Here is a 19,658-nt window from a genome sequence, read left to right as displayed (position 1 = left end):
CTCCTTGTAATTCTCTCTGACCTTGACATTGCCATTGCTGATTTTCAAGTTTTCTCTTTTTATTTGTGGGGCCATGGTTGCCAGTTTAGATATCTGGGATGACTGCAATTAGGCAGTCATGGATATTGCCAGAAGAAAGGAAACAAGAGCAAACCTTTGGTTTGGTTTGATTACAGTGTCAAGGAAAATGTAAACCCATATGTGGGTAGAGCTTTTGTATGAAACAGAAGAAAGCAAAGAGCACCAAGTTAAGACAGTATCTTAACAGTAGCCCAGGCTGACTTGAACTTTCTATGAAAACCAAGAAGGTGACACAGTGGGTAGCTAAACCATATCCAATTTGTGTGTTATTCTTATCGTTTGCAAAATGTGTTATTTTTCTTTCTACTAGATTTGTTTCATTTCTGCAGCTTAAGAATAGCACAATTTGAAATTGGTTTGAGTCAACCATTCACTATTTCATTTAAGATATTAAAGCTATCATTAAGCTTCACAGAAGTGCTTTTTTTCAGGCGAATGAATGAGAAATATTTGAATTGTGTAAGAGTTCTGGAAAATGTAGGAGCCTGCTTTGTTAAAAGATGCAAGCTGTCCATATCAGTCAGAGATGTTTCCACTGTTCTATTCATGGCATTGGGCATACAGGGATATTTCCATTCATTTGAGATATTGGAAACCAAAGCTCAGGGCCGCATCACTCTAAAATCTCTACAATCCCTTCAGTAGATTTTTCATCGTTCTGAAAAGTCTCAGCACCTTTAAAATGAATGTACTGCACATTGTTCATGCACCTGTTCAACCATCCTCCCCTCCCCACCATGAATAAATGATAAGAGGCAATGGCCTAGAGATGCCCAGATCAAGATGTCCCACTTTTTAGTTCCAGAAGCAGAGTCTAATTTCTGCTGGTTTGTCTGCCTTCCTGTCCTGCTGCCTTTTGCCATGATTCCCTTTGAAAGTCTGTAAAGGTCAGGCCAGCTGAGAGTTAATAATTGTGACCAGGTTGATTAATGTCTTCAGCCCCCGCTTCTTTCTTCCCCTTCACTTGGAGGAGTTTCTCAGCGATGCAAAACAAAATCCATTTTCTTCTCAGCGATGCTGGAAAAGTTAAATTGCTCTCTGATTATAGTACTATGAACATGCTATTCAAGAGAAGATGCAGTTGTTTCGAGAGAATACAGATTGTATCTTAACCAACAATCATCCTCCTATATTTATTTCAGAAAATAATGTATTTTTTTAGTGTATGGTATTGCTCCCTCTCTTGAACTGACTCTCAACTTGACAGAAGTACACAGATTTGATGTTTGAAATGAGTTTCTTGCATTGGAATAGTGCATACACAAGAAAATTAGCATTAGATAAAATGTCTACATCATTAATCTGTATCTGGTATATCACCTAGTTTATGCCTCTGATATATTTTGTCCTACTGAAGTAGGATGCTATTTCAAGCACATACTATGTAAAAAATCCTGTATTTTTACACCTTGATTAAACTCACTGACTGAAAATAACATTCTCAATCAGATGCAAGTACAGCTGTACAATATATATTACTCCATAATTGGTTTTCATAACAGTATTTGTATATCTCAATTATTTGAACAAATATCAACAACATCTGTGGACTTAATAAGGCCTAGAAATGGGAAAGAATAGACTCTATGGATATTTTATCTTAACATTTATGTTCTTCAAACTTCCTTGGAGAAACATGACTTTTGTGTTAAATGCTTGTTTTCCACTTGTAACAGAAAATTTAGTAATAACCTAAAAACCAGTTAGTGGTTTTACAGAATGGCAAGCTTTGTCTATCTCTATCTTCTGAATGCACTCAATTTTTACATTCCTTGTATTTGTGTCCATGATATGAGTGTGAACAACCCATTTTCTGATATCCTATAAAAAAAACAACAGTATCCTTCAAAGCACTTTTGATAGAGTAGAACTGAATTCATGTTTAGGGCTCCCCACTAACTTTTTTCTCCAGTGATAAAATTTTTAAATTCAAAATTTGGTGGTAAAGAAAAGGAATGTAGTGGCCCACAATGAAAGGAAAATTTATAACAATCAATTTTTAATCCTAGTAACCCTATCATGCCTTTTGGCCTCCCCAAAATGTCTAGCCCTAATGTTGTATGGTTTTGTTGATAGTGTTTGTTGTTAAAAATTGCCTTGGACTTATCACCAACCATTATGGCTGATTATATTCATCTATTAAAGTCACTGTAATGATAATTTCTGATAATATCTAAATAATGTTGAATTACAGATGATGCATTTTGTAGTCATATGCAATACTCTCAGTCTCACAAATTTAATGCCCATAGTTATTTCTTTATGAGACAAACCAACAGAACATCATGTGACCACTTCACAAAGAGTATATCATGTGACCACTTCACAAAGAGTATATCATGTGACCAATTTCTGTCAAGCAAAGGTCTCATTTGCCAACACCATCACGTTTGTGTTTGTTTGTTGCCTAGCAACACCCAAGTGTGTAAGTGAGTGTGCTGTTGACTCTGCATCAATTGAAGGTTGCATGGATTTTGCTTCTCTGCTGAGCAAGTCCAAAAGCTATGCCTTCCTCATGTGTCATTGGTAGCAGCTTATTTTCAGATTACCAATGTCGCCATTGGACTTGTTAGAACAGGTTTCATCTAACCCTACCTCAGGCAGAGGTCTAGGTCAGCAGTACCAAGTACGCTGCAATGATAATCATGAAATGATTCATACTGACGTGGTCAGAATGATAGATTGAAGACCATGGCTGTGATTCTGTTACCGATGGTTAGTGTTTGTTTAGTTTGCTCAAAAAAGGGTCACTAATGATATTTCTGTTCATAAGTGACTCCTTGCAAAGGACAATTAATGTGCGTTGTGTGAACTCCATTTATGTCATGTGTCACTTAGATGTTCTTTTGTGTGTGATTGGATTGGATTATTTCAATCTACACTTCTTGCTGTTTCTGTGGCCAATCATTACTGCAGTCTGTTTTGACATCCTGATACTCTCCAGGTTCCTTCGTACGATTTTCTTCTTGTTGGTCTGCTCATATCAGGGATATTGTGATATTTCTGTGTTTGCGATGAAAAGAAATGTCTTGTCTCTTCATCAGGCCTTGACATTCAGGAATAACTCATGACAATTTAGGAACCTGTCTTGAAAACATCAGACATGTATGATCTAGCAGTAGATAGTGTGACCTGCACAACTGTACTTGAGTCTCAGAGAGAGAGAGAGAGAGAGAGAGAGAGAGGGAGGAGAAAAACATGACAGTGCTTCCTGTGATTTGTGACTGATTGTGGTGAATATTAACACCAAATGGTCGTATGTTTAGCAGATGTATGACATGTGGTGTTTACATCTGTCCTTCTCATGTGGTGTTTACATCTATCCTTCTTTCTCTTTTTCTTTTCACTGCAGGGTTGGAGTTCTTTGAGACAAGTGCAAAGGAGAATATCAATGTGAAGCAGACCTTTGAGCGTCTAGTGGACATCATCTGTGACAAGATGTCAGAGACCATCGACACTGACCAGACCCTTCGACCTTCCACCACAATCACGCCAACAAACCCGGACCAACAGCAGGCTAACCAATCGTGTTCATGCTAGGAGAGGGATAGATGGAGGGATGGGATGTGGTAGGGTTTGGGGGAAGTTACCATGGGAACAAGTGAGATGGGGATAGAGACTGGAGTTTGGGAGTGGCAACCTTCCTTTGTGTCTCCTCTTACCATTCGAGCCATATGTGACTAAATGAAGAATGGTGGGACAAGATTGTGACTGTTTTGTTTCTATGTGTGTTTGAAAGAAAAGGTTGTGATGTCATATGTGGCTCAAATGGAAGGTGATTAGTGGTATTGTGTTGGGAAGGAATAAGGGTGGGTTGGGAGGGGTCTTGGTATGATACACAAGGTCTTTACTATATTTGAGCATTACATTCACGTTTGCCATGTGTGCTGGCTTAACTGCACTGCAAGGAGCAGAACTGATCCTTCAGGGTGTGGATGGGGTGGTTGTAGAACCTGTCTGATTACTCCCTTGTCTGGCATCCATGTTGCTATCATTCTAAATGTGATAAATGGATCATTGGTGTGAATACACACTCATGCCTGCTCACATAAAATCCGCCCACTCACAGACACACACACACACACATACATACACAAAAGCAAACGTGATATGTTGTTTGGTGAATAGTGTATGATAAACCATGAGTACAAATGCAGCTTAAGGCAACCCTAAAAAGAAGGACTACAATGGAAGCACATCTCACACAACTCGGGTTTGGGCTTCTTATCTTAAATGGATGAAGTGCCAAGAAGCAGGTTTAGTGAGATGTTTCATGGGGCAGGTGTCTGGATAAAACTCTGACACTACTTCTGGTATCTCTGTCTTGCTTAGACAAGGATATGATTTCAGAAATTGGCACTTTTTATCTATCATGACATGGAGATTCCTGGTAGCTTCTCAAGGCTGAGAAAATTGCTCATTGTAAAAACCTCTTGAATGCTATTTAATACTTTCTATCCAGTACTTGAGTTTGGGTCTAATGATAACATATGGTTTCTGTTAATCAATAGTTCATGTTTATCATGTTGTAAAACTACAAGGTGTGGTAAGAATTTATATCCTCGACTATTTATATTTACAACAATGAGGGTAGAACCACTGTGATGAATGTATGGGTTTATTGATGATGTATACTTTGAATAAAAGGCAATATGCATGGAAATCTCCAAGTGAAAATGTGAAGCATATTTGCTTGCCAGTAAAATGTATGCTATGTTCACAGGTATCTTTTTCTTTGCCAGCTTTGCTTTGCCATTTCTAGTAATGCCATAGGGTCCATCATATAAAGTGTAAAGCATTCCAGCAGAGGTTTTATTTGGAAAGTGTCATTCAATGTGGGATTTTCTTTTTCCTGAAAATTAGATCAGCATAGTTTACATGGTGGTGATGTCACAATGTTTGAATTTAGAATATAGATGAGTTATCATTGTCACATTATATGAAAAAAATTAAATGAAGAGCAATACTCTAAACTTGTCTTTTCTCAAAGAATGAATACTAAAGACTTTTATCTGTTAGTATTGAAATTGATATCTCTCTAAAGCAAGAAAGAGACATATGTTTGATATTGAAAACAAAAAATGCTAACTCTTTTATGAATAAGTCACAAGTTTTTTGTTTGTACAATGTATTCTCTTTATCCAAGCCGTCAAGGTTGGTCCTCTCCTTTCCATTTGTATCTAATCAAATCACATTTCTTCTACACTCTAACCATGTGATAAAATGACATTTACGTACAGATTCACATACACAAACACACACACACTTCATTTGTGGAGAGTAATTGCATTCATTAGAGGGATATTTGTTCTTTGTTAAAGTGGGGTGTGATAAAATTGCTATTTGTCAACACTCACGTTTCTTACCAGAAAACCACCCAGAGAAGCAGACAGGTGGATCTATGATGCAGTGTCAACTGAAATACAGTGAAAGTTATCAACATGACTACTAACATTTAGAACACCTTCATAACCCCCAAAAAATAATAGAGCTGTCATTGATAAAGAGGGACCTGACATTTTATTCTTCCTTCCCTATTTTTTTCCTTTTTTTAGAACAAATTATTTGCACCAGAATGATGTTTCAAAGCCAACTATAATCACCATCAAGTGGATTGCAAGAAATCTAACGTATTATTTGCAGTTTACTTGATATTTTTACTACCTAAACTGCTTGATTATTTCTATAACAGTTATCATCTCTTTTGTTTTACTGACATGTGTTGGAAAATAGCGTGAGGCTACAAACACAATTATTGTGTAGCGTAAATTGTGTGCTTTTTTTCCTCGTGCCCTTTTAAAATACGATACAAGCTTCTGTATTCATCCATTCATTCATTGACTTCAAGTTTTTAGCATATTTATTTCTCGTTGTCTTGTCGGTTGTTCAGCACGGGATCCCAACCCAATGGTCAGATATTATAAAATGGTACCACCACTCTTTCAAGTGCAATATGTACATGTGTTTCACGTCAAGGGTGAAAAGACTCGTGTCACAACGTTACAGACGGAAATCGCTAGTCCATTAGTCTCTGCATGGGTAGTCAGAGTGACTTTATCAGACTAGTGCAAATGGTCATTTATTCATTCTTTCATGTAGGCTGCTATATAACTAACTAGTAAGTAACACATTTTTGTTTGTATTTATCGTTCGTTCTCTTAACACTGATGCGCGCCGTTTTGATAGATTCTTATGTCTTTTCCTGATTTTAAGACATTTCTGTTAGTGCGTTTCAGCTTTGAGGGCGCCGCCATGTTGGTTCAGTTAGCTCTGATCGCTGAATGCACATCGCTGATACCGAGTAGCCTTTCGTGGCGCCGGCGCAAGATGAAGCGTACCTAAAACCACCGCTGCATAAAATAGCTCTCTTCTGGCTTGCATGATTAAATCATCCTCTGTTGCCATAGCAGCAGTGACGTCAACCCTGTCTCACGAGGAAAGAAAAGCGCGAAGCCGCCGGCGCGAGCTCGCAAGCTCTCGCCTCCCTCTAACATGAGAGGAGGCGACGGGCAACGCAATTGCGCCGGACACCGTGCACGAAGCGATTCAAAATAAGCATAGATTGGTTTGGTACATACATACAGACGCGCACAGTTTTGGAGCACCCATATACTGCAAACAACGTCGACGTCATTTGAAAATTAGTATACTAGTAACTTCCGTATACTGATGGTATTCTGTAGCTTCGTTCAATCAAATTGCGAGTTGAGCTACGAATAGTCTGTAATAAAGGTGATTATGTTTGTTACCTAATACAGAACGGCGTCTCCAAAGGCGATGCACAACAAACAGACGCTTAAAAAAAAGCGTTTGTGAAAATTGCTGACGTGAAACTATGTGCACGCCATAAATGTTTGGGTGTATGGGTTTTATAAGAGTTGAATTCTTTAACCTCCCTTAAATGAATACTGTAATAGCTTCCTTCTTCTCTCTCGTTGTTCAGTATCCAGATTTACTATGCCACTCATGTCATGACGCTTTAATCCCGAAACAGTGACAGTTCAGTTGACGAACAAAAGAAGAAGACATTGTTAAAACAAGTATACCAGGTGGCATAGAACAGGTCAGAGAAACATAAATTATTCACTTCCTGAACTCTCTTTAAAAGGTGGGAACAAGAGTCAGGTACAACACACACTGTGAGGATCTGGACATATCTATGCTGTCGTAGTTCTAAACGCCGCTCGTCATGTTATAGTAGAAACACGTTATCACAGCCATGTCTCCTCTTCTATACCCGTCCACGCGCCCCTCACAATGCTTGCCTCGGCTAAGATGTTCGAACAACGCAGCATTATTGGCATTCGACGTGCTCCCCGCAGAGTTCCTGTACGATTGCATGACCATTGATCTCTTTTCAATGTAGCTTTTAAAAAGAAGATAACTGTGACGTTTCCTATGACTATATCATTAAGAATTAATCATCATCTTTCTGTTTTGGGGAAACTTACAGCGCATTAGATTTGATACAGGTGGAATCGGTGTCTTTGTTCGTATAGTAGTGAATATTATCAGAATGTATATTTGCGTATTTCTTTTTTGTACACCATTCCAACCAACCATTTCCTTTGTGTATATCCCGCATAGACGCAGTGGTACAAGGAGGATTATTCTCTAAATTAGTGTTCTTTAAACAGAGTATACATTATGTGTGTAGAAGAAAGCTATTTATTTTAGTGTTCAACAAAGAATGATGATTTGTATAAGCACTAAGTATCTGGATAAAAGCGGCGTCTATACGTTTGCAAAATCATGCAAAAACCAACAACAAATTATCTGAAGTACAGGTTGTGTTATGCTTTAACTGTAGTCGGAATACGAGTCCAAGTATTCATAAACCGTGCTAGAAATATTCCCATTCTATTTCCATATCGTTGTCTATAAATTCTGAATGCGTGGCGTTTGTATATCGTGGTGACAGTGAAATTACATTATCATTATATATGTTATTATTATCAGTAGTTATAAAGAAATCGGTATATTTAATAAAAGCAACCGTTATTGGAAAAAATCGAAAACATGATTTACAGTAGTTTTTCTTGGAGAGTTTTGGGTTTTGGGTACTAGTAGTATGTTTTGTTCTATATTTTTACAATGTGTTTTATATATATGTATATCATATATATATGTATATATATATACATACATACGTACATACACATATATATGTGATATACACGCACTGTTTTCTCTTTCCTTTCTCATATCTCATATATATACACACACAAATATATATATATATATATATATATATATATATGTATGTATAATATAGATGATATATAGATATATGCATCTTAATCCGGTACAAGCGTTACGGAGCGTGTTCTTTTTGCACTGACCAAAGCTTCTTAAATACTAAAGGGATAGTAACACGTGTTGACATCTCTAAAAACTCCGTACAAGATTTCAAACGTGAAACATGTCACATGGCAAGGAGAAGGAAGAAGTGGTGTAGGAGTCTACTGTGTGTCTGTCACGTGTATCATCCATACCCTCCTTTTATTCTACGAATTGTCTGTGACATGCTTAATTCATGTCCTTTTTTTTTTCACCTACATAAACATGATAAAGAGTGAAAGAAAGACATATTTAGACAATCTATAAAAAGCTTTCAAGAAGTATCATTTTCCGTCGATAAATTTACGGTCAAATTCCAAGTAAGAAAAGAAACAACCTACACCCTCAAAGCTGCTGTATTACTCGAGAGATCTCTGCACAGGATCGCCTCTCCCACATCCATGTAAATTCTGCACATGCCGCGAGGCAAACACTTAAATAGTATCAGAGGAAATGTCGACGTTTTGGCATAATTCCCGAAACGCGCCAGAATAAAGTATTTTGATTCTGTTTCCCAATGTGTGGTGTTTTTTTCCTTCAGCAACTGATACGAAATGGCTCAGTATATAAATACAATTTTAGAGAGAGAAAGAGATGCTTTGCGTCAGAGACTCAACTTTGTGGCTCATACATCGCAATTCTTGACATACTTCTTTTTCCATTTCCTTATTTTCCCCATTTCTAAACTAAAACAAAATATCACAATCACAAGTCAATTATTCGGTATCAAGATACAAAAATATCTAAGTGTAAGAAAGCTGGGGATTGATTAAGGCTTAATTACTTCGTCAATTACCACAACTGAAATGGCCAAAGATTAGTTCTTTCGTCTCATATTTCACTGATTATCAAACGTTTATTATTGTACAGAATCATATCGTTCACATTGTAGCTTATGAAGGCAGGATGCACGTATCATGGCCTTGCACTGTGCGATGCGATGATACAGTACGTACAGTCATTATTAGTCAGTGGCGTCCGATGGTACTCACTGTGTGTCTACTGACATCTGGATAAACTCGTTACCACGTGACGCAAAGCCGCAGAAATCAAATTACGTCTATTTAGGCTATATACGGCGCCATTCCCGACCATGGTTTCTTATAGACTTCATGCAGCAGGCCAGAGTGTGCTTGAAGATAGGCACCAGAATTATTCTTACTTAAATAACATTGAGTAAACAAAGAGAATGTGATTAAATGCAAAGATGTAGTGACGTGATTAACACTCAGAATTAGCACAGTTGTGATACAATAACCCGGCTACATAAAATACAGCGATACATTCTCATCTATCTCTATTTTTTCTCTTTCTATCCCCCCCTCCCCCCCCCCCCCTTCATGTGTCTCTATGTTTCTAAAAGTTTCTTTCACTTCTCATTCTGATATAAATCCAAGTCAGTCAAAAGGGGGCTTAGTGAAGACAAAGTAATGTACTCTTGCAGACCGTATCAGCAGAAAGCTAACGTCAATAATGATTTAATCGACCACTGTTTTGTTGGGGTTTTTTGTGGGGGGGGGGGGGTCGCATGAATTTTTTCACTCTTAAGCGTGTCATAATCATCAATCCACCATCGTTAGGTGTCCATTGTACTTGTAAGTACCTTATGTATGCATGTACTGTATATTAATATGCATGTGCGTATGTATGTATGTGTGTATGTATGTTTGTATGTATGTCTATGTGACTGTATATACAGTATCTACTTATATCAGTTTCATAGTTTATGCTTGCTTATGATATATCTGCTTTCGAACGGATGTAAGCTACCGGTACTTACTTGTGTGTGTTGTCTCCGTCCTCCTCTCTTCTACTGTTTCTCTTAATATCTCCTTTAATCAACTATCAATCAATGCCTGATCCTAACTCAAGTATACTAATCTATATGCCTTAACCCGTTCCATACTGAATTCTGAAATCCCCATAGACTTAATACAAAGGTCACCAGGTTCCCGTAGGAAACGGGCCTTCCGCAGTCGAAGACCAGGCACTCGAATCATTGATGTACTGTATGTGGAGTCTTTTTTTTGTGTGTATGTTTTATTAAATCATATCACAAACATGATCAAATGATTTACAAATGATTTGTAATGATTAGAAAAAAATTATAAAACATGTATGTGGTTTGTAATGGCCCTGTAATATCACTGGGAGACACAACGCAAGATTCAAATCACGTTTATTTTTTTCCCATGTAAGGAGAAGGTATGGTGATTTCCTTGGTGTGAGAATGTCCCTGATGGCGGTGAGGGACTCTTGGCAGGCGATCAAACAGACATGATAGAACACATAATCAGCGTTTTACTAGACACAAGCTATGACGTCATTCTGACGAGTAGGATGGAGATGGAAGGGGGGGGGGGGGGGGGGCTTGTTAACATTGAGGTGTCAGGGGCCTATTACAGCATAGCCATGATCTAATTTTAGCGCTATGGACATTAAGACGGATTACCAGATGTTTTCCTCCTGTTTTCTATACTTAACACTGCTTAATTACACAATTAATAATGACCACAGACGGTGATTGACGTGGTGGTGGTAGTGGTGGTAGTGGTGGTGCTGGTGGTGGTAGTGGTGGTGGTGGTAGTGGTGGTGGTGGTAGTGGTGGTGGTGGGGGTGGTAGTGGTGGTAGTGGTAGTGGTGGTGGTAGTGGTGGTGGTGGTGGTGGTAGTGGTGGTGGTGGGGGTGGTAGTGGTGGTGGTGGTAGTGGTGGTGGTAGTGGTGGTAGTGGTGGTGGTAGTGGTGGTGGTAGTGGTGGTAGTGGTAGTGGTGGTGGTAGTGGTGGTGGTGGTGGTGGTAGTGGTGGTGGTGGGGGTGGTAGTGGTGGTGGTGGTAGTGGTGGTGGTAGTGGTGGTAGTGGTGGTGGTAGTGGTGGTGGTGGTAGTGGTGGTGGTGGGGGTGGTAGTGGTGGTAGTGGTAGTGGTGGTGGTAGTGGTGGTAGTGGTAGTGGTAGTGGTAGTGGTGGTGGTAGTGGTGGTGGTGGTAGTGGTGGTGGTGGGGGTGGTAGTGGTGGTAGTGGTAGTGGTGGTAGTAGTGGTGGTGGTGGTGGTTATCATGAGGAGGAGTAGAGGAATGATCATTGTAAGAAAGGGATTATGAATATGATATGACGTTAAGTGTGGGTCTATACAGTAATATATTGTACTCATACATTAATTTCAGATCACATCGTCAGCGTTCATTTTAGTAAGTTTATCTCTTTACATTCTGCAGCATAACTATTTTAGCATTTCCTTTTTTTTTTCTTTTTAAATAGAACGGGTGAAATGTGAATTCTTGACATACATGTATATACTGATCTTCCTCGAGACTGGTGTGCGACCCGTACTCTGGGTATAACATAACTTTTTCCTACCCACATCCACCTAAAATAAACTTATTGCATTCGATGCCATTACGCACTTACCGAAAGAAGTAGGTCCCCACATTTTTAGCCAGGGAGATAGAGTTTCTACCACCTGTGATCTAAATGGAACCACCGAGATGGACCTTATTTCCCCTTTTGCCGAACTCTTATTCAGCTTTACCTACAATCTAGTTCTTATAATCTAGTTTAAAGTAAGACGAGGGTTCAGGTCATACCTTTTCATCCCCATCCCCGCGGGCTCAAAGAAAGGCTGTTCTTTATATTTTTTATTTAACGTTGTAAAATGTCAGACAAGTGGGTGTGTTTTTATTGAGTTATAACCGATCTGAACTCTGGGATGAGATATTGTTATTATCTCCGAGGACGTCAGGCTAGAAAACGGAAACTTAGAAGGTAAACTTGGAAAGAAAATGGCTCTGGCACGTGAAATGTACACATGTCAAATATGCAGGTATAAGCACATGCAAAAATGAACAACGCAAACACAAGCTTACACTCAATCTCTACTGACGACATGGCGAAAGAAAGAAAATTTAATTAAGCGATGCTGAACCTTTGAATATTTATAAATGACAATGACAAGGAGTGAAATGAAAGAAAAAAAATGTTTTCCTTCTTAAACGAATTACATCGAATTCTGGTGAAAGTAGTATACAGCGTGTTTGTGTGTCCGTGTGTGTGTGTTGTTGTTGTTGCTGCTGTTTTTATAATTTAGGATAACAGTGTTCATTAAATCTACCTATTTCATCTACAGTTGAAAATATGATATAAAAATAAAATAAAGGTACGCTTTGGTCGTTATAACTTCTGTGATGCTTTCCCCCTAAAACTCTGTGAAGGATTTTTCCGAACTTACGCATTTGTTATCAGCAGCTCGTCCTACACAAAATATCCTCAAAGTATTCTAACGATTGCGAGGATAATGTCAACCCATTATGGTCGTCATTATGATCATCATGATATCGAATAAAACAACGAATGCTGCAAGAGAGAAACAAAAAACAAATGCTCTCTCGACCCAAGGGTAGAGATTTCACACTATCTCAGTGGGATAATAAATTGCTTAAACAAGCCAATTGGGGATACTGATAAAGTATCATTTTCAAGATAAGAAGGGATTAGAAAGAGTGTCGCGGAATATGGTATATCCTTGTCTATAAAGACAAAGCACTTGAACCATAGTTTTATCCTCGACCCATAGTTTTATCCTCGACCCATATTCATCAATCAAACATCAAACCAAGATATCGTCTGAGATGACGCTCGCCTCTTCTGAAGAGGGAATTCCAGCGCTAGAACGAGGACAACGGATAATCAGTGACCGTTTGATGGATGCCGAAAATGTGAGAGAGTATCAAGGGAAGAAAGATTTTAGAAACTCTTAGCTTTGATAAAAGCATTACCGCTATCAGTATTTTGTACATAAAGCATACTGTGATATTCATGCTGTCATTCTTTCTCTGTTTGCCCCCGTCTCTGGGTATCTCCAAACCTTTCTTTTGGGTAATGTGTTTCGCTTAGCATTTTGCTTAGTACATGTATCTCGCTGGCTCTTCTCTTCACTCTATGTTTGTTTCTTTCTATGTATCTATCACATATCTGTTCATCTATCTATCTATCTATCTATCTATCTATATCTATCTATTTATCTATCTATCTATCTAACTATATTATATCTATCTATCTATCTATCTATCCACCTACCTTCCTATCTATCTATTATATATGTTTGTTTGACTTTCTGTCTGTCTGTCTGCCCATTACTGTACCATCTATATCTGTTTCTCTTCGTGCTGTATTCATACTGTCTCCCAGGAGAATCGTCACCCCGACGTCTATTCTTTCTCTCCTTCCCCCATTTTTTCTGTATCCCTGACAAGGGATCATGTTCTTCTTGTCAATTATACTTTGTTAGGAATTCGTATAGCCCTCATCAGGGGCAAAAGAAAGGCTGTTCATGTCTCTTTTGACCGGCATTATACTTGGGTTTACCTTGAGCACATTACACTTCATCTCGTCACCTTCATCGAAGTACGACAATTCTCGGCATTTTTTAAATTGTTGGTAATTCTAGGAGACTTGTAATATGCTCACATGTATCCAGTGTTGTTTGCTCAGTATGTCTGTCACATGTTCGAGATATCTCATACTACTGCAAGAGACTTATGAAAATAGCATTTATTGCAAGTACACTTCCGGAGAAATAATGTCAGAAATGACATTTTATTTAGTCGTTAATACTCACGCACGTCAAGTGATAGTGCTTACGGTATGGAAAGAGGCACGTGTTGTACTACATGAAATAATCGGCAAAACATTGTTTTAACCATAATTTTGAATAACTACACCACTATCACTACTCTAACTCAGGTTTCAATGTTTCAACTTCTGGGTTTTCGGAGGGGGTGAGTCTTATCAATAATTTTTATGAGACTATTGCTCTTTCTTTCAATCAGGTGATCATCAGATTGTATCTTTATAGACAAGGGGCCAGAGAAGGACAAATCTGATCATCAGGATGAGGAATATTGTGGTGGGTATAGTGTTACGTTTCGATCAAACGGGAATGGAAATCAAAATCGTCTTGGACAACACAAAGACAACTATCTGGTTTTAATACACTCCTCCAGAGTGCTACCAGGACATTGCATGTATACAGACAAGTCATTTTTGTATCTGGTTTTTTCGTATATAATGATCTCTGTGAGATTTAGAGCAGATCCTCTTCCCATACAACGTCCCTGTCTTACAGTAATCGGCTATCCATCAACTTACGAACGCCGCATCTCATTTCCGCATGTTGCCTGATGTTTTCCCCTCTGAGCACAGTATTTGCACTCTCTTTCTCGCTCTCTCTTTCTCTTTCTAAATCTAGCCACCTATCTGTTTATCTTATCTGTGAACCCATTATTAGCCTTAGTCCCTATCGACTTCGAGTTCTATAAGTTTTCGGGATAATAACAAGGATCATCGTAGGTGGTAAACTTTTATATTCCTTCTTATAGAGCTATGTATATGACCTAGATACTGAGTATTAATCTCTCTATTCCTGTCAATGCATCACTCTCTGATATACTCCTACGCTCCACTCCAAATTTTACATTCTTATAATGGTTTTTAAAATAAATCTTATTTCACCGTTCCCTATTATCCTCCAATAACTCATCACCGTGATCGAATGCTAATGTATATCTTGTCCTCTCTGAATCAAGGATATGAACTCTTACGTTGATCATCTTTTCTCTGAGTTCAATGTAATGGCTGTTCCTTCCAGGAATCGCTCTCATTCTTATTCATACCATTCTTAGAAAACATAAATGTATTTGATGCTTCACCCAGGAAAACGTGAAATTTGCGCTCTACTCGGGTTCTATGTTTATTAATCGCTAGTCATTATACAGACACACCGCCAATAAACTCTATTTTAGTGTCTCAGTGTCGTCAAACAGCATACTTGAAAAGCTGTAAACTGTAACACAATGGTTTACTTTACAAAATAACAATATAGATATTGTATCTTCGTATAGTATTTTGTATCGCATGTTCTTGGAGTTTGAAGACGTGCTCTATTCTAAGGCGTGTCTGAAAGCCTACCAGTCTAAAAAATACCTCTGAACCTGATAATGTGTCGCAAGAGTTGTTACGGAAGCGAAGTATTCTCTACTAGGAAGTTATAGCATTAAAAAAAAATGTCGAATATCAGAGTGTAATAACTGATCTCGGAAGTTATCACATGATCTCAAGAATGTGCTTGTGAGATCAAACAAATACCCCCCCCCCCCCCCCAAAAAAAAAAGACACAACAAACGAACAAAGAAGCAAGCAAACATATAACAATCAACCATCCAAGTAAACAAACATCAAACAACCAAACACTGATATTGCTCTTGAGGGGAAGGGAAAAACAAGAAATTCCTTCCAAATATCCGTTGTAAATACATTACGAATGAATGCAGATAAACATTGTTTTCAACTGTCCCCCACCACGGTGTCATGTATTGCCATAGGCCTATCTCACTTCGTGATTGGAGCCTTGTATCTTGCCTGCCTCATGCAGAATTCTTAGTATCAAGTCATACAGGCCGACATGATTAGCAATAATGAGTCAGGATACGATAATGGACAGTGACCTTATTTGTCAGGCAAACACCAAGACTGAGGTAAACAAGGATAGAGGCTTTTGCACTCTGCCATGACATCGTGGGAGAGTACGTTAAGTCTATCTACCTAAGATATGAACTTCTTCCACAGTATATCCACTGTTTCCTCATAAATCATTTAGCTCATTTTTTTGGTTAGTTGAAGGATGATCTTCCAAACACCATTTCTCCCCTTTCGCTATTTATAATTTTCCCTTTCGCCCCCTCCTCAACCATCCCTTCCTGTCATGCATTTGTAGAATAGGAGAGAACTTGTTTTCGTTCAGAGTGATGGTGTAAGAAGATTACAGTGAGCGGAAGAGGAGATCAGAGAGAGGCATAGATTAGGAAGTCAGTCGAATAACGACAGACAGCTTTGACACGCTTTTCATATTCAAAAGAAGTTTCCAATCGAGGACTGTCTTGTGTGTACATTGTAGGTTCTATTTAGATGTATGTGTGGCTGCGTATCGTATGTGTACATACGATTGTGTGTGCGTATGTGTGTGTGTATTGAGTGATGTGTGTACGTGAAGAGCAATGGTGATGACCCATCAGAACAGACTGACTTGCGCCCTCACATTGAAGTCATGCCTCCATACTCACTCCCACGTTGTTCATTACTCTGTATCTATCTAGATATAAACTATGTTCATGATATTACACAGATACCGCTTGACTATAAATGTAATATAACACTTGACATTCCCACGGGAGTTATATTTTCCCCGAAGTGCACATTACTGAGGGTAAAAATGTTGTCTCGAGGAGGAAATCATATATCCAAAGATACTACTCAGTGTTACATGGTCTAATACACATGATAATCATTATAGTCCCCTAGGCAGCGAGTCCCTGTAAGGAATATTACCCGACGTGGCGGCACTGCAGGCAATATAGGTTTCGATCCTCGTTCTATTATGCACGTGATTGCGGTTTGACCAATCATCGACCAATATTTATGTAAATCATTTGATGTGAAATATTAGTGTAAGATGTGTCAAGTAATGATGAATGGGGCCTATGTGAAATAACGTGTATTTCCCTCTTACCAAGCACTACGGACATCAAGAAACTTAAATGGAGGTGAAGGAATCTTCACTAAACTTTTACACAAGTGATGTCATGTGTAATGTAATAATTGAAACAAATGATACAAGACTGTATCTTTTCAACGCAAAACAAAACAAAAACTAAACTAAACCACCCACTCCCCTCGCACACACAAAAAAAGTATCTTATCTTTGTGAGATGAAATAAAGTCTCTTGTGTTTATACAGGACTATAATTTCATTTACTTTATCTCGGCAAAGCTAATAATGTCACAAAAGAATCGTGGGGTGAACAATCCAATGAAGCATGTATGACATACATCATTATCTAAAGATAACGTAGGAGAAGATTCGCACTTTTCTCACTTGAGTTAAAGCTAAGAAAACAAAGACGTTAACGAAATTCGCAGTAAGCCCCTCCCAATCCACCCCACCCCCTCCCCGCTCCCACACACATTCATTCATACAGACACATACACACAGCCAAATCCGCGGAACTTTATACCATTCGGCTTTGTCCTGTGCACTATCATATGACCTTAAACTCCCGAATGTCTGGAAACGAAAACCACTTAGCGAGAGAAACAGTATAGGCGAAGGCGGCTCCTACGTCATACACTCTGCTTTATAAGCTCATTCACTCAATGTGGTTTATCCACCTGTTCACCTGTTTCAGCGAGACTTTAATGCTTCCCAATCTCATTCTTTTCTCTCTTTCTCGAGCTTACACTCTTACGTGTTGATATTTACACTCAATGGGCCCCCTTTTCCCTCCCTCCCCCCCCCTCTCTCTCTCCCTATGTATCTATCTATACACCAAATGTGTGTGTATGTATATTTAAACAAAGTAGGGTGCCTATTTGTTTGAATATGTCTACATAAAACATACATGTGGATTGTTTTGTGTGTGCGTCTCGACAGCAAATAATCATCATGCATGTTAATGTATAATCACTTTTTTTGAACAAACACTTTTGCAAGGATCATTAATGTGACTGCTTTCTTGTGTAAATATCATTTTTGTTCATAGTCATACAAACTATGTACCTTTCTTACGATTTGGTTTCTCTCTATAATATATTATGTTCTCAACTTCTCATCGCATCTCATAAACTTGTTCGACTGTGGTCGGCATTATACGTTGTGAAGTTTGCGGCGTATACTATTGTATTCACTTTGGCTCCTGCTCTCCGAATTAGATGCGACTCCTTTCAATTCGATCACATTCCTGTATTGGTTCCCCCAGTAAGGAAACGCATCTGACGTCAAGGCGATACCTACATGTTGTTTACTCCTGCCCCATGTACTTGGAAAAGGTTTAATTTCCTTTTGGAGTTTGACGTTATCAGTACTGAAATGGTTCAGATGATTACTGTAGTACATTTCAGCTTTTATTTGTTTTTACAATGATTATTTTTCAATGGCAAAAAAAAAAAGTGCACGTAGTGAAACGGTGTTTCATGTGTCGGTATCGTCGGAGGTAATAGCTGCACTGGACAGCACATTGACCGACGCAATTAAATTTGCGTTTCGCAACACTCCTTAGGGATCAAGTGGCAACTGTCGAAAATATATTTCAGATTAGACTGAGACATACACATACACACGCACGCACACACACACACATACACACAAACAAACAAACAAACATTAACACCAACCGACATCACAGACATCTCTGAAGGGGATCTATGAAACATCGACTGCCAGTCGCTTTATTCTCTTAAATTTTTTTTTTCAAAACTTGCTCTCTGCTTTCTGGGTGCTGGTTTCCTTTGTCTCTTTGGTACAGTCCACATGTGTTTATGGTGCAGCAATTTTGAAAAGATGTTCTGGGTTTTAGTTTCTAAATTGATTCCGGTAGGCCTAAATACAATTTAAAGACAAATGAAGCAGAGAGTAAAATGTTAGTCTACAGCAGCTATGATAATGTGATGTAAAGCGCTGTGAAACAGCTTATACCGTATGTCCCCCAAAAAAAGTTACAACGGGACCCTCCGCAATTATAACTTTAAAGATAGTGTATCAATCCAAATACAATGTTAGGGTATGAAACTATAACTCATTGCCTACATCTTACAGAAAATCCCATTCGATTTGCTTCAATGCGAAAATTTGATTGTATTTGAGCATTGTATGATGATATCACTGGTGGTATACAACGTCATGGAATGAAATTGTCATAAGGCAAAATAGCTCAGAATGCAAAATCATCATAATATATGCTTAGTCGGTAAGGACGGAAAGGACATGTGCCTATTTATAACATAGGAAACTCCAACGGAAAACGCTTGTTTAATCTTCCGCGTCATAAAAATGACACGAACCTCTGGCGATGATGCAAGAAAATCCATTACCAAGCGTTCATTAAAAAGTGCGAGGCATAACGTAAGCCCGTTGTTTGATGAAAGCACTCTTCCTACACATTTTCCGGCCGCAGTCATCGAACGTGGTACACAGCCAAGCGAATGCGGTCGCACAGCATCGTTTTAATGACGTCAGCAGTTGTGACGTCAAAACGGATAACCGTCCGTTCGCCTCGTTTTTATGGTGAAAATAGAAATGAGGACCTCAAGCGCCTCTTTTTCTTCTTTCTCTTTTTAAAATGGGATTCTCAGTCTGTCTGTGTGTAGGTGGGTATGTGTGTGTGCGTGTGCGTGCGAGTGCATTGTGTGTATG

The 19,658-nt window shown here is 38.7% G+C and overlaps 1 protein-coding gene across 1 annotated transcript in view; it reads left to right on the top strand.

The window, feature by feature from the left end:
• LOC139719410 (ras-related protein Rab-3-like) overlaps positions 1–3,878 on the top strand; it is a 79,542-nt gene extending 75,664 nt beyond the window's left edge. The window contains exon 5 of the mRNA XM_071630826.1: positions 3,434–3,878. Coding sequence (XP_071486927.1) covers positions 3,434–3,621 — 188 coding nt within the window. The 3' untranslated portion in view covers positions 3,622–3,878. The remainder of the gene's footprint in view (positions 1–3,433) is intronic.
• Positions 3,879–19,658: the final 15,780 nt, after the last annotated feature.

The sequence above is a fragment of the Diadema antillarum genome, unplaced genomic scaffold (assembly GCF_040938485.1).
Source record: "Diadema antillarum isolate AM-2024a unplaced genomic scaffold, OU_Dant_1.0 scf00000110, whole genome shotgun sequence".
Classification (NCBI taxonomy): Eukaryota; Metazoa; Echinodermata; class Echinoidea; order Diadematoida; family Diadematidae; genus Diadema; species Diadema antillarum.
This window is presented reverse-complemented; position numbering and strand designations above follow the sequence as displayed.